Here is a 23,195-nt window from a genome sequence, read left to right as displayed (position 1 = left end):
GCTACTCTTGAGAGTTGGTTGTTCAAGGGCTGTGACTGTGATTCTTATATAGGAAAAAGGCAAAACAGGAAAGCCATTAATCCACATATAAAAGACAGGAACCTACTCTGTTTACACCAAAGAGTGTACCACCTGAAGAAAAGATACACTGCTCAAATAAACATGCAAACAGCAAAGCCAGCTATCAGACTTCGCTGAGGCAGTATCTCTTTTATTTATAAACTGCGGAAAGAAAATACAGATTTACAGATGTCCTTTCCCCATTGCTTTAGGGGGCTTTTTTAAGCAAAAAATAGAATGTGATACTCGAACTGTCCCACTTTTGAAGATGGAGCTATGTAGCACATCTCCCCATACTGACTACTCTCCCAAGTAAGCATTTGCAATCTCTCTCAGTAATTGAGCCGAAGAGAAGATTTAAGCTTTGATAATGACTGTTGAATTTCAAATAGTTTGAATGAGCAACCCCCAAAACTTCAAATGAATATTCAGATTTCATTCTGCAGTATGGTCTGCAAATTGAGGATAGAAATCTCAGATGATAGCTATCTTAGACCTCCTCCAAGATCCTCTGCATGCCCTAGTTATGTCTAAGCAGGAAATAACAGGAAAACACCAACATATGTGGCTATGCAATGCAGAGACAGTTAAATATTCAGAATGAAAAAATACGGAGGGAAAAGATTTGATGAGAAATTGAGGAGTTTCAAATAGTTTAACTTTATGTTTAAATTTCTTAACTAGTTTATAATTTTAGCTCCTAGAAAGATGCAGTCTCCTGCCTACAGTGGTTTCCAGAGGTGACTCATCATTGCCTTTAACCAAAAATCCTCCCCCATGCCCACACTTGCTGCTGACCTTGCATAAAGAGTAAGCATAGTGTGAATCAAGGACAAGGTTAGATCAGACAGTGCACCTTCCCAGAGCACTTGCTTTGCAAGCAGGTCATTTTTCACCCATGTAATGATGTTCAGTTTGGCACAGTGGGGCCAATCCAGCAGGCATGGCAGCATCCTATCCCTGCTAGAACCCCTCTTAGCCACCAGATTCACATTTTGGATGCACTATAATAAATGAGTCAAAAGAAATTGAATGGATGCAGCTAAAATCCAAAAGGCAACTACATGTAAAACAGGACTACCTATTTGCAGAGAAAATGTCGAGATGGAAGCAGCGCAGTGAGGTGAGGAGCTCACACCTGGCTCATGTCCCCACATTAGCAGTGACAAAGGAAAAGGAATTCCAGAAAATTTCATTGTCTGGAAATGCTCTCTCTTCTAAACAAGTTTGTGGGTAACAGCAACAGCCTAACATTTTCCTTTGATTCATTTCACAGAATCACAGTCACAGAATCACTGAGGTTGGAGGGGACCTCTGGAGATCATCTGATCCAAAATTATGCTCAAGCAACCGGCCATACCTGCTAAGTCTGGGTAAATTATCATATTTACATGAAATTTATTGCATAAAAAAAGAGCAAAACACAGTACTCTAGCGCCAGGAAAAACTTTGCTGTATCTTTACCTTTACCGTTGAAAGGCTTTCACCATGTATCATCACCAAGGACAAATGTTTTGGCAGAAGGAGAAAGCTCACAGCACGCTATCAAAGTTAAAGATTTGTTTTTGCTCCCACAGTTATGACTTACACATTTCACAAAATCAACAAACAATCTACGCTATTTCAGATATGGATCTCTTCCATCTCAATGGGACTTAATTCCTTACTGCTGAAAAAGGAAGCCCAAAAAAAACCTGAATAACTGAAGTGACGTTATACAAAACATAGCCTCAGGCTGCCGATATTTTTATGCGCATTGAAGGAAAGGCTGCATTACTGAGCTAGACCAAATGCCACTTCCAGCAGAAACCTTTCATTCTTATTTGCTGCCGTGAGGAGGATTACATTACACAGCACTGCACTGAGCCCATTTATACCATTCTATTTTTTTAATCACGCTATAAAAATAATCAGCTCAGCTACACATGCGAATCATAGAAATATTAATACAAGACACCAGCTACTCTTTTGCTGAGAGATTTTCTTCTCTATGCTAATATGAGAGCCATAAAGTTTATGCTTCCCATAAGTTGCAAGAAATTGTATTTTACTGCAGAAAGCTAACATCAAAAATAATTACTGTTATAAACATACAGCAAAATACAGTCACATTGGGCACATACAGGGTTTTATGTGAAAAATTTAGCACAATGCCAGCTGCTGTATAGTTTGGCTTTTTTCAGATGTACAGTGTGAAAATGACTTTTTCCAAAACAGAGAAAAAAATGTTCAGAATAAAAAAATACATACATTTAGAAATAAAAAACAGGTTTTGCTTAAATAAAACTGGCCACATAATAAAATGTGCCAAATTAAGATAAGCATCCACAAACAAGCAAAAATCTGTTAAAAATAATTGTGGCGTGCAACTTTTTTACCAGTTTCTTCCTCCCTTCAGAAGCCAAAATACATGAATTTATGAGAGTATCACTGCTCTACTTTTATCAGCATTATTTTTAAATAAGCTTCCCTTCTCATCCTCCCAATTTCTCTATTTATTGGGATTTATTCTGTTTTTCAAATCCATTTCTTGGAGGAACTACATCATATATATTTTTTTTCATAAATCAGCAGTTTGTCTAAAACTTAGACAGGTGTCATTCCACCATGCTCCATATTCAGAAGCCCAAGTTTTCAGCTCACAGATTCTCCACACAAATTTACAACTATTCCTTTCTGAGTTACAACTATCTTTTTAATAAGAACCATTTTACATACAAGACAGCAATCATATTTCCTATCAATTTTCATTTTTACAGTCACACAAAACAAGAATTTTAATCTCTCCCCATAATCCTCTCCATTCCCCAGGTGATCTGGAAACCTACCTTTGCAGCTATTCCAGTTTGAATTTATTTTAAGTGCACATGGTCACACTGACACAGAGTTTCCTAAATTCTGCTTTACTCACACATTAGTTAAAACAGCAGTAAGGCTTCCTTGCACTACAAACATGCTTTGTGATGTTTTAGAAGATTCATGATACAATCAAGTTCTGTTTTCCACACATGTAGCACTGTGATGTATCAATCAGCCTGTGATTAACACACTTGCGTCTTTCCACAGAATCTGGCACAAGCTGCCAAATGCCTGGCCCTACACTTCTCACAGCAGCCTTTCATCCAATTTTTATGCCCTATTATTCCACCTCAACTGCTCACACAATTTCTTCTATATGAAACTCCAATTTTCAGCATAATACTTCTGATAACTTGAGTCATCTTTTCTTCTTCTTTCTTTTTTTTCCATAGTACTGCTGTTTTTATGTGCTAAGGTCACTAATGAAAACATTATTTTTAAGCAATCCTGTAATCAGTCACTGAGAACTCCTTTGGCGACCTCCAGCCTCTAGCCCCACTTTTGTTTCCTAGATATCTTTTTGATTCTCTTTCCTCTCCTAAAACTCATTCTTAATTCCTATTTTAACAAATTATTTTCTACGCAGCAGATGACAAATACAGTATTTTGTTCAAGTCCATATAGATTTGACACATTATATTACTTAGAGTTAGAGGACTATCCATCCGTTCAGTTAATTATATCACCATAGTCAGGCATGATCTATTTGTGATGATCCTAAATTGCATTTTAACTAATTTGTCTTTATGTCATGTTTTGCGTATATTGGTTATAATTTCCTTAAAACTTTGTAGTAAAGGACTTTCTACTGTTGAGATAATAATAATGCTCTTTAACTGAGTCATTTTTTCTGATTTAAGAACTATTTTTAATTTACTCCCCCAGGTAGTACCAATTCCTGATGTGATATATCTATTAGAAGTATTTGCTGTTGGAATTGCAACTATATTTTGCAGGTTTTGAATGTAGATAATGTGGTCTCCTCTGATTTAAACATTTACATAATTTAAGTTTTGCCTCCCCCTGGAGGTGAGAATTTCCATTTCTGCATAATCATTCCAGTTAGCTGCCCTGTACCCCAGGCTTAATATCGCCATTAGTTTATGAGGAATGCTACCTATTGCATCTAAAACCTATTCATCTAACTGTTAATGCCATTTCCCCCCCTCTTTTACACTAGCTGCATTTCCATCCTTTTTCAATTTTTATAAGATTTATTTTAAAAATTTTGTATCATTAGATGGTCTCTTTCAGCTCATTTCCATTTTTATCTCATATTTATGGTATATTTCTCTATCTTGGTCAATCCCCTTTCCATTCCTTGAAGACGCCTCACTTATGATTAATATTATTCATAGGGATTATTATATATATATATATTTACAATGTATATTAATTGTATATTAAATCAAGCAATTGTTAGAACCTTTGGCTGAAGATGACATCCATGCTACTAAGAACTAGTCCCTGTATTTTTATTCCTAATTAATTACCTACGTTTTGCAATTTCTCAAATATTTGTCTTTGGAAACTCACATACTTTACAAACCTATAATGGTTTCTGAGCCTCTCTCGCAGTCCTTATTCCTACCCATCTTTGCATTACTGAAACACTTTGGATTAAATCTTAGTTTTTTTATTCCAAGTGACTTTGATGCCAAGACATTTTCTGTTACACACTTTGTCCCATTTTCCCTTTTTCAAAGCTTTATGCCATTAATGCACACAAGCATCTAACCAAATCCATTTGCCAATGCAAGCATTCCTAGACACATTGCCATTTCTTTGGATAACACCTCTTTTCCCCTCAGCATCAGTAGCACTCAGATTTCCATGCACTTGCTGTGATCTTTATACGTGATGCACGAATGCATGATTTACATCGATACGTCCCAAACTCTCAGCCAGATGATGAAGGATTCATTTGTTAACTGAATCTTTATTTCACAGTTTTTAGCAACAGTGGAACTTGTGTTTTTTTTTCTTGCCAGATATTACCTAATAATGTTTTTCCTTTATCCACTTCTGTAGTCTCATTTATCCAATTTTAATTTCCCTGTGCCTTCAAGGCTTGTACAGGGATCACATGGATTTCTTGTGCACTTTCTCCAGTAGCCCATTTCTTCAGTTTAAAACTGTTCTCATCAATCTCATAAAATGAGGAAGCTGCATATTGTCTACCCACTGACAATAACTTTGTTTTTTCACAGTCTTATTATGATGAAATAGCGCTTCATTGCACAGTTCATTTTACAACCTTCTCATGTCTTCATATTCTTTCTCTATAGGCTGAACAACTCCATTGGAGCTCATCTTAGCATTCCATGCCACTGTTTTCCCATCTTTTTACAGTCACTCTTGCTCTACTCCAACAGGAATCACAGTCATCCATCAGTCAAAACAGGATTTCCTCCATTCCTCTCTGGTTTCTTCTCAGATTCAGGTATCTCACACCTTTGCAACCAGCAAACTTTTTGCTCTCTGGATCCCCCCTGGTGTTCCCATCTATCCTCTGCAGGTGATCCATAATGATCACAGTCTAAACCCAACATGTCCTTTAATTTGTATTAGGTAACCACCTTACATATCTTAGATTTCCCCTCCTTACCTATTTAGCAATTCACTTCAATAATTCTGCATAATTATTACAGCAAAATACTCCATTACTCCCTTACTGAAAACAACCGCCCAGCTCATGTTACACTTTCTTACAAAACTGCCTGTAAAGTGTTTGGGTTCCTAAAGTTTGAGAAACTGCAGACAGTAAGTAATTAATCTGGAATTAAAAGTACAGGAGCTACTATGTAAAGCTGGCATTCACGGTATCTTCAGTCAAAGGTTCAAAGGCATGTTACTCACCCTCCAGACACCTCAATACTGGGGCTAAGAGAGAAATTATCACAGAATCACAGAATGGCCCAGGTTGGAAGGGACATCAAAGATCATCAATCTCCAATCCCCACACCACATGCAGGGCCACCAACCTCCTCATTTAATACTGGACCAGGCTGCCCAGGGCCCCATCCAACCTGGCCTTGAACACCTCCAGGGATGAGACATCCACAACCTTTCTGGGCAGCCTGTTCCAGCATCTCACCACTCCCTCTGTAAAGAATTTCCTCCTGTCATCCAACCTAAATTTTCCCTCCTTCAACTTAAAACTATTTCCCCTTGTCCTGCTGTCACCTACCCTTTTATTATACAACCCTAATAATACTTGATTCTATGAACTCTTTCACCTTTTTTGACATAGTAACATTTTCTCCTATTTACTATTCAATGTACAACTCTTTTCAGATTTTGAAGCCATTTTGATCAACTATACTAAAAATAATAATTCTTGCATCAGTCAGGGCTAACAGCAATGCCCTCATCCTAATCTCAGCTCTATTCAAATTTGTTGACAATACACCAACTTGATCATAAAGACAGAATAGCACAAAACTAAAACACACTGAAATTTTTTGATGGCATACTTCTTCCTTCCAAATATCTAGTCATGATGTAACTAAAACTTCAATACTTATGCAGCCATGCATTTTCCAGTTTTGCTTTGATACAGTACTGTGAATTTCCTGGGACTCTTCTAGAACCTTAAAGTATCCAGCATTTTTCTTCAAGTTTAAACTTTTAAGCTACATGCTTATGCTAGATATCAGCTTTCTTCTAATTTTAAAATTTAACCTTTTTTCCCCCCCACTGTTTTTAAGGTGAGTCTTTGAATATCGTGCCTGTAATGGCAAGTATGAATATCAAAGTCTCAAAATCAAAGAGCAAATAACAAAGAACCCAATACATACCCTTTTTAAAAATATCATTAATTCTTAAGCATATTAATAATTTTGTTGTCCCTCTTTAACAAATAGCTTTTGTACATTTTAAGTTTGCAGCTCTCACTGGCATCCTGCTTAGAACCACTGAAACTTCCTGTGAAGTATCCTGCGGGTCACTGTCCTATACATTTTGCTAAGCCAAACTTAAGTCTACCCTAGATCAATTCCCAGAAACTTATACCTTGCTAAAGATGACTCCTGACTGAACACCAGGCTTTGGGAGGCTTATACAAAAGTCCTACAAAAGTCAGCAGGAAAACAGCTCCCACTGCCTAGGCGGGGAATTAAGGCTGAGCGCTTCACAGTCTGCTCACCTTTCATGCACAATGAGGTTCTCTGTTCTACTGACTTTTCAAAAAGGATTCTATATGCTCTCAATACCTTTTTTTTTCCCTGTATTCTTCTAAAAACAAACTTACAGACAATGTTTAATATTGATTTGTTTCCTAGGAGTTTTAGTGCTGCATCTGAAACAGAGTACATGGTACTGGTGAGAGTGCCCACAGCAGTACCACCGCTACTTGTGTAGTTTCACAACATTGCCTTTAATGAAAACATCCCTTCTCACCAGCTTCACTTTGAGACACTCTCACACCTCACATCCAAGCTTTATGGCAGCTTTCTCTATATACATACTAAGACCAACCACAATAATTCTTTTTCATTTGAGCTTTGAAGGAGACAGACAAAACAAGGAAGCTCTAGCACTCTGCTCCAAGCCAAATAGCAGCTCTGACAGAAGATGTATTGGTCTCATTGCTGGCCTCAGGAACGCCATTTGATGTTAGGATGAAGGTGCCACAGAGAGCCCACAAGATATACAGCAGAGAGCCAATACATTTATGCGACTTACCCAACTCTTTCCTTGAAGTCTAATTGTAGCTTTGCTTATAATTAAGGCTGCCCATCACCTTTCAAAGCAAAGCTGTTTCTCAAGTTGCTGTAAGTCTTATGTCTGCAGTGATGTTGCACAGACATTACATAAAAGTGGAATTTCATTTAATGAATTACAACTTTGTTTTGCTACTTGGCTATAATCAGACAAGAGAGGGCAGGAAATTGACCTCCAAAATGATTTCCCAGGGAGTGGAGATTTATAATGAGAAAACTTTCAAGAAACCATAAGTGTTGTCTTCAAATGCATCATGCTGACTTGTCCAGATACAAAATCCATAAGGCATTTTGCACCATACAGAAAATATCAGAACTTTGGTGTAGCAGGGAGGAGCATGCTGCTGCCAAGCACCCATTTATTTTCAGGTCAGTATTGTAGCATTCATCAATGCAGTCTGGGAGACAGAAGACCTGTGTTATTTAGCTGAAGCAGTTTTTAAAAGATGAAAGGAACATTCCGCAGGATGCCTCACAGGATGCAATTCCTTTAACAAATGGCATGTCTGGCTTTAATAACTGGACACATTTCTTTACAAACTACAGAAACAGTTAAAAGAAGAGTTTCTTTGGAGTCAAACATTGGAAAGAGGATGAAAGAAATAACAGAACCTCTTAAAGGCAACACTCACATTACCATAGAAAGAGAAGACCTTTTGTAATATACAGTCATACCGTTAGATTAACTAAGCTGCAATTTTAAAAACCAATGTTAGAGAGAGTAAATATACCCTAAGCCAGAATGTATTACATTACTGCAATGCTTTGAACATGCTGACATGTTGCTGATCGGTTTTATTTACTATCATTACGCACACACCTGCCGGACAGCCGCATCCAATAAAGTATCAGTGTCCTCATCACAGCTTGTGGTTGCAGTTCATCAATTGCCCAGATGAAGCCGTGGCATGCCAAACTCGGTCTGCATATCACTCACTTGCTACTCAAGGGATGTGATGCAGAAATGAGCCTTGGCATCCCTTGGCTGGCACAATGGGTGTGTGAAGCTGGGGGGGAAGGGAAAGGGGAAGGCTGTCCCAGCTCCTAAGCTCATGACAAGACAGAAACAACGATAATTACACACACCCAAGTGGGTGTTCAGTCTGCCTGCTAAAGGCAAATGAAAGATACCCCAAGTCTCATAGATAGATGAATGCAAAAGAAAAGAAAAAAACAGATGAATAACTATTATTTCTGATGCAGAAGAACTTTGTTAAGGCTAGGATAAACCATAGTCCTTATTCACTATAAATCCAAGGCTACAGACTCTGGGCTTCCTGCATGCCAAGTCAAAAAATTTTGCCTGGAAAGTGAATACTGGAGTAATCACTTGAATTAGCTAGTACAACTCACTGCTCTTCATTTCTATGTAGATGGTTATCCCAAGACACATCAAGAAACATCAACACACACCAAAAACTGAAATAGAGTTTTCTGTGAATATTGTGACCATGTAGTGGGACTACTGAATACCACATTACTTTGGCTTAGTCAAACTACCTGAAAATTAATGATGCTTATGAGAATGTTTAGCACCAGTGCAGGTAGGATCCAATTAATGTTGCGTCACCTAATGAACAAAGTTTTCTTTGGTTATTTGGGGTATTTAGCTCTTCTGAAAATTGAGAAGGGCTGTGACAGTTTCACAGAACTCCCCTTGTGACAAATATATAAGTATCTTGCTCCCCTATCTATAGCTATCAGGCTCCTAAGGGGCTTAAACACACTGCTGATTCCTCTAGGTTTGCCTGTGCTAAGGGCACTTAATATAACAAATGGTGGGAGTGTTTGCTTTCTTTACTTCAAGTCTATTTTAAACCCAGTCTCAGTGAACTGAGAAAGTAGAAGAGAAAAGCCCAGGGCTCAGACATAAGTCTATCAAGCCTTGGAAAATTTGAACATTTAATTTTTCTCATGATTTACAGAATCAGAGCTCAAGTATTTAGAATAGACTTTAGCATTATTGAATGTACTCTTTAGAAAGTCATTTATGACTAAGAAGATATTTGTATCAAATTTTGTAGGAGTAATTTAGCAATCATTTAAAAGAGATCTTATACATTGTTTTACCATCTTCAACACAGCTTATTAGACCTTCATTCAGTTTCCCCATTAACACTGTAAAAGTTTTCATTTGAAAATTTCAGAATCTTTTACAACATCCTAACTGCTGAGAACCCTGAAATATTTTAAGCCATATATCAGCATGGTGAAAACAAGACACACAAATTATGACTCAGTCAGAATCCAGCTTCTAATGAGTTTCCTAACACATTATCCTTTACACTGCCTTCCATTTTCCACTCGATCCTTTTCATCATCAGACTCCTCTGATCTGGCAACAAGCAGATTGCACCTTCACATTGACACTACCTGTAAGTCACCCCCTTCCATCTTCACCACTGGCATTCATGGCAGCTACAACAAACATGTGTCTCAGATTATTAAAACTGGAAGTGCCTGCTTTTCATGTCCTCTAAGAAAGCATACAGAAGAGAACCATAAACAAACTCCTTCAAATACTTTTTAGAGGGTTAACAAAATCTCTTTAAATAGTCGTGGTACAATCTAAGAGATCTTTCATTTCATATATTAGCTTCTTTAATGATGCAAGAATATCTAGTCCTATCAGCTGGTTGCATTTCCTTATTGCAATGGGATACAGTGTGCCTCCTGATGAGATAAGAACACTTGGGCAAACTCCCTTTCCTATCTCTCTGAACACAGCCCGAGAACTTACTGAATGCTCCACCTCATTGGCCACACAACCTATCAACATCATTTTAAAGCAATTGGCAAACTTCAGGTTTAACTTTCAAACAAGTATCTTGGCAGGGTTTCCACTGTGAGATGACATTTAATCAGAATTATTCTATATAGTAAATATATAGATTATATAGGATATAAAGATATTAGTTCTTACATGCCATGAAGCACAGAACAGCTCCAACTGCCATGGATATGGCTAAACTTAATGTAATGATAAGCACTACACAACTTTTTGAGGAAGAAAAGACGAACCGGTGTTAGCACTGTATGCTTAAACATGCAGAGATCAAGAGTGAAAATTAAGGCTGCACCTGCTACATGCTGCCAATATTTTCCCTGAGGGCTTGTAAAAATCTCTACCCTGTCACCTGTAATAAGACTTCTGCTTATGGACTAAAAAGGGAAGAGACAAGAAAATCATAAATTCATGGGGTTAGTTATAACTTGGCGCTTGAAGTTTAACTCTTGTGTCACTACTGAGAGGAAAATACAGAAATTATTACTATTATTTAATTAGTATTAAATATTACTGAACTATGGATGAATTCAGGGAGCAGCTCCATGTCCTAGTAGACAAGAATGCAACCCTGAATACTCCCGTAGTAAATTACAAGATCAGAAGTGTGTATGAGAAGGTTATGTCAGTAGGCACCCAGGGGGAACTCATGCAACATGCAGACCCTGATCCCTTGACTTTGTGAGTCTTGTGGAACTCATGAACCAACTGAAGCTGTGAGTTACAACTCATATGACTTGCACATAAATCAATGCAATATGGCAACTACTATCACTACCGTAACTCCTAGAAACATCCTCAGGAGCTGCATGTGCTTACCCAGCTGCACGAGTGACTTGCGTGAAGATGTTCACCACATGCTCTTATGTAAGGATTGACTCAAGTGATAGGAAAGCCTCCTTCACTTGCAGGTTCTGATTGTTCTATGCTCCTGACTTCTTCCCTGCATGTGATAGGTTGTTCTTGTCCTTAGTTGCCTAGAGGGATATGAAGAACAACACACCCAAATGGCGATAATTACTGGAGCTTGCTTTGACCTGTGAATATTTGCATGGGGACAGCAGCAATCCAGGTTGAAAGAACACCTCCCCACCTCGTGATTTCCCTAGGAACCTCACTGACTTGACAATAAATATAGATACACACAGACAATTGCTATCCCACCCTCTTTTTGTTGAACATCTGTATTAGGTAGCAAAAGACTGCCCACTGCTGCCAAATCTCCTTCCACTTGCAAAAAGCTGCCAGTAGCACTACCCTGACTTAATTTTGGACAATAAATATGATAAAGCATTACAGAGATCTACAAAGAAAGGTTTTGGTGCTAGCATCCTGGCATCACCACCATTCAAGTTGGTTCAATTTAAATAATTTCCTTGATCCTGAAGGATTTCTGATGTTGTGTAGACAAATCTTTCCAAATCAGTCACTTGATTTGCACAAAAGCTGTATCTTGGCCCCACACCAAGCCTCTGGTGGTGTGGGCACCACAAACCACTGCTGAACACGGGGCTGTGAGCTATACAGTCCCATGAAGGAGAGGTCAGTGAGTGCTAGCAAGGTCGAGACTGGTATTTAAGGCAAGCCATCACAAGCTTGAAAAGCAGGAAGCATAATTATCTAAACTGAGATCAAAAGGTAACAGAAGAGGTAAATCAGCACAAAGATCTAAGTTGGATCACAGAACTGCTTACACTTTAACAAAAAGAAATAAAAGAAAGGGATTGGAGGTGGCAGATGAGTCTCAGTTAATTACAGAAAGCATACACATGGTCAGCCACAACAGGCACTCCACAAAGTGACACACAGGCTGGAAAATAGCTAGCCAATGCAGGAACTTACAGAGCTCATTCACAAACTGCATACATGGTGTCACCATTGCCATGGTGTCATCATTTCTCATACATACATTGGTAAATCTGCGCTACAAAATAATAACTTATAGGAGAACACATGACTTACTGGATTGGAAATGCTTTTGGGGGAGCCTGGGCTTTGGTTTCAAACTGCTGGATTAGTTCTAATGCCTTTAGTTACTGTTTGAACAACTCATCCCAATGTTCAGTACTTACTATAATGCCATAATTAAAAGACAGGAGTCATAAATGAAAGGTTGTGTTAAAGTTTGTGACTGGAAAAGGTTGAGTCACCGGCGTCCATTTAGAAGTGAGATTTAAGAGATAGGTTCTAATCCCTGGGCAGTGGCATCCACACATAATGGGACACAGGGAGCATTTAGGCCTTACATCATTGCCAACAGATAAACGTGCAGCCACAAAAGGAGGTGAGGCAAATTCCAGATCCTTACTGCCCACTCAGGATCTGCAAGGTTATTGCTGGGATGCTGCCAGTCAGACAGTCTCTTTCAGAGATGTGTGTTGGCCAGGCAGTGCAAAGCACTTTGCACAGCATCGCTATGCTCACATCCTTGGATTACCTCCCTCCTCTGCATCTCTGAACAAGAAGCATTACAAAGTTAGATTTCAGTTTATACAAACAATTGAGTTGAGTCTAGCTCAGATATAGATGCAGCAGATGAACCCAAGTTTTGGAAGGCAGCAGTTTGAGGAGGTCTCTCTCCAAAGTTCTAACTGCCTACAAAGCTTTTGCTACGTCCAGGGTCTGCTATGTACAGATACCACCCTACTCTCCAACTTGGAGTATCAGGCACAAGGTAAATGTTATCTAAACCAGGACATTGTCACAGCCAATGTAAGCAGGAGATGGCTATCGTAAAACACGTATTCCTCAGTAATAGCACAACACTGTCTGTTCTCAAATGTCTAGATATTAATACTCTGCATCTGTCCAGCCTGCTAACTGTGCATTCCAGATGGTTTGACTTTTTTTTTTTTTTTTGGTATTTGCAGCTTTGCCTCTTTTTTTCCCCCTTTTAATACTGTTTTAATAACTACTGCTTTTTTCTTTCTTTCTTTTTTTTTTTTTTTTCAGAGGAGGAAAATGGGTCCTCAGTTTTCTCCACTTATTTAAAAAGAACAGCAGTCCTTGGTCATTACTTACTCCTTAAATACCTTAGCAATTAGAAGAAAGACTAAGAAAAGATTTACCTGTTATTCAGCAGGGAGAGACAGTTTTTAAAAAATAGTATGGGGAAAGCAGAATTTTGAATGCCCTTCTTACATCAGATTTCACTGAGAGCAAGCTATGATCCTGTATATTTCATAAATAACACCAGTAACAAAATCTAAATAGAGAAGCATTAAAACAGGTAGTATGCTAGATTTCATGAATCTCATCCTAGGGTACTCCTCGAACTAATGAAAATTTCTGTACTATTAATATTTACCTGAATTCACTCAGGAGATTCAAAAGGGGCCATTGTTAAGGGCTTACCCTTAGAACACAAGAATTGATTAAGGAATTGAAAGCAGTTAAGATGAATCATCACTCCCAGCTAGGGAAAAAAGAACACAACCTAAAAAAAAACCCACAACCTTCTACATGCCTATAAGATTTGGAAGATGACTAATAGCAAAAATAGATCCAGAAGTTAATCAGAAATTAAAAACACTACTATGACATTGTCCAAAAATAATGCACTTGCAGTAGGACCTACAATTTTTTTTATCTGTGGGAAATTAACATAATGCCTCCTCACAAGGATGGAGGTCCAGGTCCAGTTGAAAAATCACACTGCAGAGGAAATGTGGGCTAACCAGAGAGACTCTGAAGAGTAGCAATGAGACTCTTTGGTAGGCCGGTGATGGAAACGTTTCACTGATCATACTATAGATATCAAGGCCTGTTTTTATCAACAAACTTCCCAAACTAAAAGAGCAGAAATTTAGATTAGACGTCTGAAGGAAATTTTACTCAGAGGGCAGTGAGGCCTTGGCACAGCTGCCCAGAGAGCTGTGGGCGCCCCATCCCTGGAGGTACTCAAAGCCAGGTTGGATGGGGCCCTGGGCAGCCTGAGCTGGTGCTGGTAACCCTGCCCATGGTGGGAGAGTTGAAAATAGATGATCTTTAAGGTCCCTTCCAACCCTAGTAATCCCATCATTCTACGACCTTCTACTGGATTAGTTGAGTTTCCGTGCTGCTTTCTAAACTCAAACAATATGGCTTCATTAATTCTGAGAATGAGAATTAAAGAAAGTTCAGTCAACCTCATCACTTAATTAGCAGGCAAGAACAACAACAAATGATAGGAGCTCACATTTCTGTCTAGAAGAATACCACAACCCATCCACCACAATGAAATGACAAACATACCAATTACAGGGCATATTTTATACCTGGGAGTTGTTACTTCTGTCACATATACATGATGTTCTTTCCACTTTCAAACAAGAAACTCTCAACTGGAGGGCAATCCTTGTCTTGTATGACAATACAATTCCTTGTATTTGTATAATTAAAACTGAACTCACAAGAAACATTTTAACCTACTAGAACATCCAAAAACCTTAAATAAAGGCACAACCTGAATCCAGTTTCAATTCAAAACTCTAGCTCTTGCCTTGGTAACAAGACTGTTAAAAATGATACAGGTTATACTTGCAGCATTAGCTCTGGAGAGAAAGTATTTTGTAGAAATGACAAGACAGTAGGGGGTTTTGCAGATGAGACCAATATTATTGAAGCTTCTTATCCAACTTTTGCAAAATCCAGATTTAAATGTTAAGGTTTGTCCAGCATGTCCTGAAATACTATTGTTCATGCTGAACCATAACACTCAATTCTTAAACTAGTATAAACTTTGCATACACAAAAATGTTACATACTCTACATTAAATATTAACTTGCAGCCTATGCATGGCAAAAAGGTATTGCTACTTTATGTCCAACAGGTACTTCTAAGTTCCGACAATTTGTGCTACCTATTCATATCCCCAATAATTTATTTTAAATTAGAAAACCTCTGGCTGATTGCAGTGAACCACAATTTAAAGAAAAAATCAACCCTTAAAGAAATTGTAGTCTGTCCAAAATTGCCTTGTTTTGATGATTTAAGTCTTTTGGAGTTGTGGGATTTGGTGCGATTTTCCCCCAACCCATATTATTAGACCGTATAAAATAAGAAACACAAGATCCTGAGCTTCCCCAGGGGATGTATCATGCTCTCCTTCCAATTCTACCAGGTCCAAAGGAAGAGATTTTGAAGTAGATACACTTATGCAAGTGAAGAATAGTTCTGTAAGCACTGCAACTACTATAACCTGGTTTCCAATGCACCTTTTTTTTTTTTTTTTTTTTTAGGTGACTGACTACTGACCTTATAAAATGAATTAGACTGCAGCATGCATTAAGCTCCACAATGTTTCCAGTAGAATTTATGCAATCGCCTCTACAGTCTGAATTTGCTTCTCTGGTGAGCTAAGCTGTGAGCTACAACCTGAGTTTTCCCCTGGTGTGTGGTTTTCATAAAGTATCACCCACACATGAATTCTCTAATGGATAGGAAGAGTTGAGCATGCACTGCAGCTTTTCTCTGAACATAATGATAATCAGGTCTTCCTTCTCCATTTACCAAGTAATTTTCAAAAAATTACAGAACAATAAAGATGTGTAGTATTTGACAGTAACAGTCAAATACTGGAGAAAGTATCCTATACAGCATAGAGGAAAGTTGTTTTTTTTTTTTGAGAAACTTACCTCTCCATCATAATTGCACAAATTCAGATAATAAGTAAAAAGATTGCAGATGAAAGAACTGCCAGAGTGTTTTGACATGACCAGTTTTTGTTGTTTCTTTGTTTTGCAGTAAATTGTTTAAGAAGGCTAAAGTATACTTTATGCTTTGGTCTGATTCATAACCTCACAGCAAACAAGAACAGTAGTTGCCCCAACATATGTCACATAAAAAATGTCCAGGCATTCAGTTTTTGATATCCATAACTCTAGCTAATATATTACATTCTATTTATTGGAAGGAAGCATGGTTTATTTCCCTGTTCATTCTCCAGGTGAAGCCAAGCAGCAATGGCCATGGAAATAAATGTACATGGATGATGAAAGAATGTGCACAGACTCACAACTGATCCTTGTTTCTGCAGTGCACTTTTAAATTCCAAGAGGTATTTTAATAATGTTCTTCTCCAGTGTGAGAAGTTTTTATCCAGATTCCTTTTGTATTTTAGTATCAAAAGGTTCAAAATATTTTGTTCATTTCTTGTACTCATATACTAAAATGAAATAATACGTGCCTTATCGATTTGCAAAACTGTGTGTCTCAAGCTTGAAATTTTGAACAAGTAAATCATATTGGAATGCACACATCTGATACCAACCCTGGTTTCATTACAGGTTTTCAGACTACTGTACAATACAGTCAAATTTCTGATTTATGTTTGACTGCAGTTTACATTCATTTTACATAGTTTATATGCATTCTAAAAGCAGAAAAATATGTTCTGTGCTAAAAAAGACAGCTACTATTAAATATGTAAGATAATGAACATTTGTATATACAAGTGCTTATAAGATCTGCATTTAACTGTCTCAATGAATATTAAACAGTTGCAGAGGAAAGAGAAATACTGTAGGCTAAATAAACATATTCTTTGCTTTGCTATTTTTTTTTTTTTTTTTTTTTGGTGAAGGTTTTTGGAAATTTTAACCCATAATCTTACATGCATTCTGTATTTGTAGGTACATCTCTGTCAGGAAAGGCTGTGAAATGGAAGCTCTTGAGGGATTACCTGGCCTTTAAAAATTCTATAGGTTTTACTTGAATATCAGAAAGAATAATTTTCAAACTTTGCCCATGATTGAATATTTCTTTATTTAAAACCATAACAAACTTTGAGATAATTAGCAGTACATATATGGATTATACAGTCACTATTTGAGCTTGCCATAAAAATATGATGGGAAAGTCATAATTAATTCCACCTCTCATGGTGTGTTATTGCTTGTTTTGCCTGAAGAGCCCACAGATTTGTATCTAGAATTAAAGTCAGTTGTACCCAGTCTAATAACTTCAGATGGGACAAACTAGTTTTGCCTCGTTTGGGAATCAACTGAATATGAGACACAAAGAATTTTACTCTAAATGTGTTGGAGTTGCATTTCAATCATCATAGTCTGCAAAGTAAAGAACAAAGATAGAACCCTCCACAGCAGTGATGGCTGCACGTTCAGGACTGCTTCCCCTCTGTGCTGGCCAAAGAGAAATGGCAGCCTGGCCATATACCTCCATCCCACAGCACATTGTGGCTTCATAGAACTCCTCCAATAGTGTTGAGTTTGCATTCAGGGCATGGACTTGGGGGTTTATGTGCTACCTGCTTGTCAGACCTTGACCTAACAATCAAGCAAGAATTTTTGCAGCTTAGGCCTCAGTATTCATCATGTATGAAAGCAGGCAAGTACAAAATGCCATTCTCACAACAGTCCCTATTAAAGTAAGGATCTTATTCTACATCCTTTCCATCTTTTGTTTTCAGTGAGATGAGAAGATAGCATATGCAGAATTTGTGATCAAAGATGTTCATTAAATTCAGGAAAAGTGCAAAAGATAAGTTAAAGATGACCTTCTCATGTCCCTTATATTAGACAGTATTTTATGCAACAAAATCACAGCTGTCACTGTCTTCAACTGCCATTATGGGTATTCAGCAATGCAAATATGACCCGTGGTCTCAGATTTGCAGACCCAGAAAGCAAAACAAAAAGTAAATCCACTCAGCCAGTATTCACCTGTAAAAGTTGACGCAGTATGTCCTACATCACACAGAGCTCTGCGGCAGAGGCAGAGATAAATCCACTCCAGCCTTTAATGGCTTTAATTATAAGGCCTTTTTTCTCTGCCACTATCTGCCTCACTGCCTGTGTAATCCAACTTATCAGTTGAGCATAACTTATCATTTGCACAACACAAGGCAGGGATCCTGCAGAAAAAAGCCCCTACATACCACCACAATTAAAATGAATCATCATGCTTTACAGTCCCATTTAAAGTGTAAGCACAGTTTTGGATTTCCCGTCTGTTAAGCACTTAGCTGTGCTGGAGAGCTGTTTATTGACACCATTCATGCATGGCAGCTCTTTGGTTTTAATTTAATAGAGCTTCAAAGATACAAGAAATGCCACCATATTGCTGTCAGAAACACACTAAGCTCACCAGTAGAACTCAACTGGTTGCAGGTTGCTGCCCCATGCAGAGCAGGATTATATGAGATAGTACAAATGTGGGCCACAGGGTTTCACCACTTTGTATGACAACAGACAAAGATTGGTCAAGCAGGTCACTTCAGCTTGTTCAGGACCCTGCTCCCCACCTGGCAGAGCCTTCTGAAATTTTCCTAATCCAGTGCCATTGATTCACCTGTTCTGAAAACCCAACCCTCTGTTATTTGTATTCCACCAAACTTAAATCCTCCTCCCACTGGAGCTCTCAGCCTCCCCTTCCACATCGCCTGTTTAAGCCACCATATTCAGCCCATATCTGCCCTCTGGCACCTTTCCCTTTTCCCCTTGTTTCCTTTATGAGACAACACCAATGCACATTAGCTGCTACTTACACGGCACCTTCAGCACGTGTCATTATCCTCCAGGAACTGCCCCATGGCTTCTGTACCTCACAATTTGTTAGCTTCTGACATAGCTGCCACTCTGCCACCATCCAGCTCTGAACCCACATCTTGCATAACAGCATCTTCCCCATCAGTTTAACCAATGCTTTGGCTCCATCTGGGGCCAGCTGCATTTTCGGAGGTAAGCCCAGACTTCACATTTCCATCTCCTTTGCAATAATTCAGCAATATCAATATTTGTTCTTCCACATCCCTTGCAAAAAAACAACTCATTGTAACATTTGGCTAATGTACACAAATCATCAAAATACAGAGAGTCAGTACAGAGCAGGGATTAATTCATGCTCCAGAAAACAGTAAGCCTAATGCAATAAATACTGAAAGTGTTGCAATGTTTCTGATAACCAGTAGGCTATCAAGTTTCTTTTGGAGAAATCTCACCTAAAACATGGAGCAGTGAGTGCAACCCTTGCAGTCAGTTGTAAAGTGGTAGATAGCCCAAAAGCATTTAAACAAAATGAGTAAAAGCAGGCCCCAGAGCTCTGTAAAAATCCCATCCCTTAAAAGGACACGCTTGCTGTTCTGTGAATCCTTTATACCTTCATTTTCTCAAGGCACTGAATAAATGAGATAACACGAGGGGACAAGCTGCTTTTTCAAACCCTTTAACTTAGTGAAAACCATAAGCGTGCCATTGCAGGGTTTTCTAGGAAAGTTTCCAAATTTAGTACAACTTGACTAGGAAACACCATTCAGCAAGGCATCAATAAATATTTAGTTACCAACATAGAAAAAAACTGTATGCCTGTTTGTTTTCTTTTTCCCAAATAAAGGTTTTAATTTCTTGCATACATCCCAAGATCAAAAATGGGTTTCCACATTACATCACTGAACAAGCGAGACATTCTCTGAGTGAGACCAGAAGTTTAGGCCCTCCCATCTCCAGTTTTTCTATTTGCTCTCTTCTGCCTTTAATAAAGTGCTTCAGACCCAGTTTCCTTTGTAGAAACAAACAGATCATCCATCTCCCTGAGTAAGATTAGGTGTCATCACTTCTCCCTTCTTTGGGAAATAATAAAAGTCACATTGCAGAGGGAAGAAAAAAAAAAAAGATATTTTAAACATCATTCAGCCAGGAACAGAAACTGTAACCTTGGATGCCATATGTGTGAAAGGAAAATAGTTTCAAGTTACAAAGGTCTGTGATTTTTTCTTCCTATGGATTTAGGGTGGAAGAGGTAGTGATTTCTATTTGGGATTGAAAGGGTTCTACCTCTTGTTCATATTTAAATATCAAATCTATTACAAGTCCACTTAGAATACTACTACTATTACTTCCTAGTATCATGGAAATTTGCCTTCATTTTTCACCATGCAGCTTAAACAGCTACTTTTCAGTGCAGTTAGTTCTAAGAAGCAATGCCACAAAAACTAAGAGGCAGTAGCAATGTCCCTGCAGCCCACTGCTTAACAGATAACTGAGAGTAGACCGTAATCTTACATTAGTGTCCACATTTGTTTGCATTCTAAAAGCATGTAAGCTTTTTGAAGTACTCCTAAGCTGTTCAATTTTTGTACAAGAAACCAACTCATAGCCTCCTGATTAGGACCCACAGACAGGAGTTTTTTTCCCTGTCTGGGATTCTCTGACTGCACTGATGTGAATTTTCTCACGTTATTTAATCTTTCTGACACTTGTGCAGATTTTCCAATTATCGTTTCAAATAAAGCTTCACCACACAGGTGAATTGAGACTGCAAAGCATTCTGATTTACCACTTCTATAGGCAAACATTTCTAGCTTGTATATAGCACCCAGCCACAAATGAACAACAGAAACATTGAGTCCTTTTATTTTCAAAACAAATATGTGATGTACCATAATCTGTCAGTTAGGAACAACATGCAGACACACATGCACACAACTGTAAAATAATTGATGTTTGGGACTTATTAGAAAACCAATAATTGCAAATGCATTTAATTATTCATCCTACAGCATGGAATAAATGGTTACCTTTCAGCAACGGAGCCCTCCGTGGCACAAGCACTTCTGTGATTTCCACCTGCTGATGCTGTTTCACCAGGTTTCCTTCACTGCCAGCTCTCAACATCTTTTCACCTAAACTAATTTTCCGCGATCGGCTGTTAAAGTCTTCTTTCCGAGACAGAGGTGATTTAGGAGCTGTATTTGCTGAGAGAGGTCGAGCCAAGCGCGAGGGTTTGGACATTCTGACTCTGCAGGAATTTACCTGCTCCAAGAAGCAATTTCTAAGAAATCCTTCCCAGCACCGAGGCTGGGGAGCGGTGTGTGCAGCGCAGCTGGGTTTGCAGCGGCGTGCTGCCAGTCCGAGCAGTTTTAAACAACAGCGCGGGGTGGTCACGCAGCCCACATCTCCCAGACCTGTGGAATGCAAATGCCTGCGAGGGGAACGCAGGCGAGACTGCTCTGCGCGGAGCCCAGCGCCCTGGGGAGCAGATGCTCATCCTGGGGTATGCGGGGGCTCCTCCCCAGGTGTGGGGCACCTCTGCCCCAGGACCCCCTGTGCTCCTTTTCCCAACAGACGAATGCTCCCCTGCTCTGGGGGACCGCTCTGTTGTAATATCAAAACCATGCTGCTCGAGTGCTATATGTTAAAAGCCTGATACCAAGAGTGTGTTTCTTGGGTTGAGCAAGGCATGAGCTTAAAATGGATTAAGCGATGCATATTTTCCCACCGCTGTATTTTTTAATTCCCCCAAATAAATGAAGGATTGTCAAATGAGTATCACCTCTCACAGAAAAAAAAAAAAAGTGGCCTAAATCCCTTATCATTAGCCTGCATTACTAACCCCATTGCTTAAGAATTAACACTGCACAGAACGTTGCCTGTCATACTTTTTCTTTCTTTCACTGTTGCATGTACACCTAAAGAATCCCTGGCCTCTTGCATACTACAGATAACCATGTTCTTTACTGCCTCTCCAAAGAATTAACTCCTGACCTCAGGCAATGTTATTTCAAGCCTCAGCTCCTAGGTGCTTTCCTCTGGAAATGCCTGGGCAGAGCCTAACAAACTTCTCTGCCAGCCGCGTTCTTGTGTTGTGAATGGTGCCAAGACTCAGAGTATTTGGGCACATGAAAAGAAAATTCCATTCACCGTCATCTTGGAAACAACTTCCAAAGGGAAAAAAACCAACACAACAAACAGTGCAAGCCAGAGAAAACATCACAGCTGAGGTAAAAGCTTCACAATTAAATTAAAAATGTACTATTCAACATCCCAGGCAACCAGCATGGGACCTTTTTATTTCAAGGCTAGAACTAACATACACAAATCAATATTACCAGAGCAAAACTACTAATAGTTACTTAACAGAAATGCTTAAGAAGCAGAAAGACAGGAACACGTGACTAAATTATTACAGACATTCCTCATTTCCAGCCACGATAATTAAGCAATGCAGTGAAATTTTTGCATGTTAATTCCATATATTTTTCTCAAGAGTCTCGCATTAAAGAGGTAATTGTTTATGTTTCCTGTGTAAAGCATTTTGTCTATTGTTTTGTTGCCCCATCAAGTACAGGACAGATTAAGTGCTGTATAACAAGCTTTGCCGCAGTATTGATGGCATTGTGCATATTGTTTTATCAACACCGTAAGATCACTGAGTGGAAAGAGTTCAGTGCTTGAGGAGGAACTTGACAGACTAGAGAGGAACTCTGGGCTGATGAACAGTGCTCACACAGTAGGTCACACAGAAAGAAATGGAGCAAATAAGCAGGGATGAAACAAGAGCATAAATGGAAAGTTAATCACACGACTGGAGTGGGAAATGAGTGAAGAAGGCAGAGAAGAAGCAGAGAGCCAGTGAGCATGTGAGAGCTCTGCTGCACCAAGCCTACAAAAGGCTGTCACTCCCTCAAAAAAACTGAATTGTTTTGTAAGCACAGTTACTTTTAAGGCCTTCCATTATGTTATCTTTATCAATCGCAAATATTCTCTGCATATCAGTTTTTAAGAAGATACAATAGGCTCCAATACTCCATATGCATAATTTATATTAATTGTCCGAAGCACGGGACAACTGTGATGTAAAATCCAGCTCTGACTGACAACATAAACAATGGTGGTTTTATTTTGAAATCAGCACTGCTAACGTGAAATCCTCCTGGAATCACTCTAACTAAGCACCCTTAGTGTAAACATGGTGCTCTTGGAAACAGCATCCTTGCAAAGCAGGAGCCTAACTGAAACACAAAAAATACCATTTAAACTTAAGAAAAAGG

At 38.7% G+C, this 23,195-nt stretch overlaps 1 protein-coding gene across 8 annotated transcripts in view; it reads right to left on the bottom strand.

Annotated features, from left to right (window-relative positions):
• The window catches only part of KIAA1217 (KIAA1217 ortholog), a 345,028-nt gene that overhangs the window by 209,518 nt on the left and 112,315 nt on the right, over nucleotides 1-23,195 (bottom strand). For 2 of the 8 annotated variants that reach the window (XM_090142964.1, XM_090142966.1), the window contains exon 1: nucleotides 20,943-21,049. The exons of 2 other annotated variants lie outside the window; for them this stretch is intronic. In XM_090142964.1, the coding sequence (XP_089999090.1) occupies nucleotides 20,943-21,039 (97 nt within the window). In that variant the 5' untranslated portion in view covers nucleotides 21,040-21,049. Of the gene's footprint in view, nucleotides 1-20,942; nucleotides 21,057-23,195 lie in introns of those variants that run through there. 4 more of the 8 variants (XM_090142965.1, XM_090142978.1, XM_090142969.1 and 1 more) reach the window with 3 other exon arrangements.

The sequence above is a fragment of the Phasianus colchicus genome, chromosome 6 (assembly GCF_987193195.1).
Source record: "Phasianus colchicus chromosome 6, bPhaCol1.hap1.1, whole genome shotgun sequence".
Classification (NCBI taxonomy): Eukaryota; Metazoa; Chordata; class Aves; order Galliformes; family Phasianidae; genus Phasianus; species Phasianus colchicus.
The sequence above is the reverse complement of the archived record's forward strand: the minus strand, read 5'-3'. Positions and strand labels throughout refer to the sequence as shown.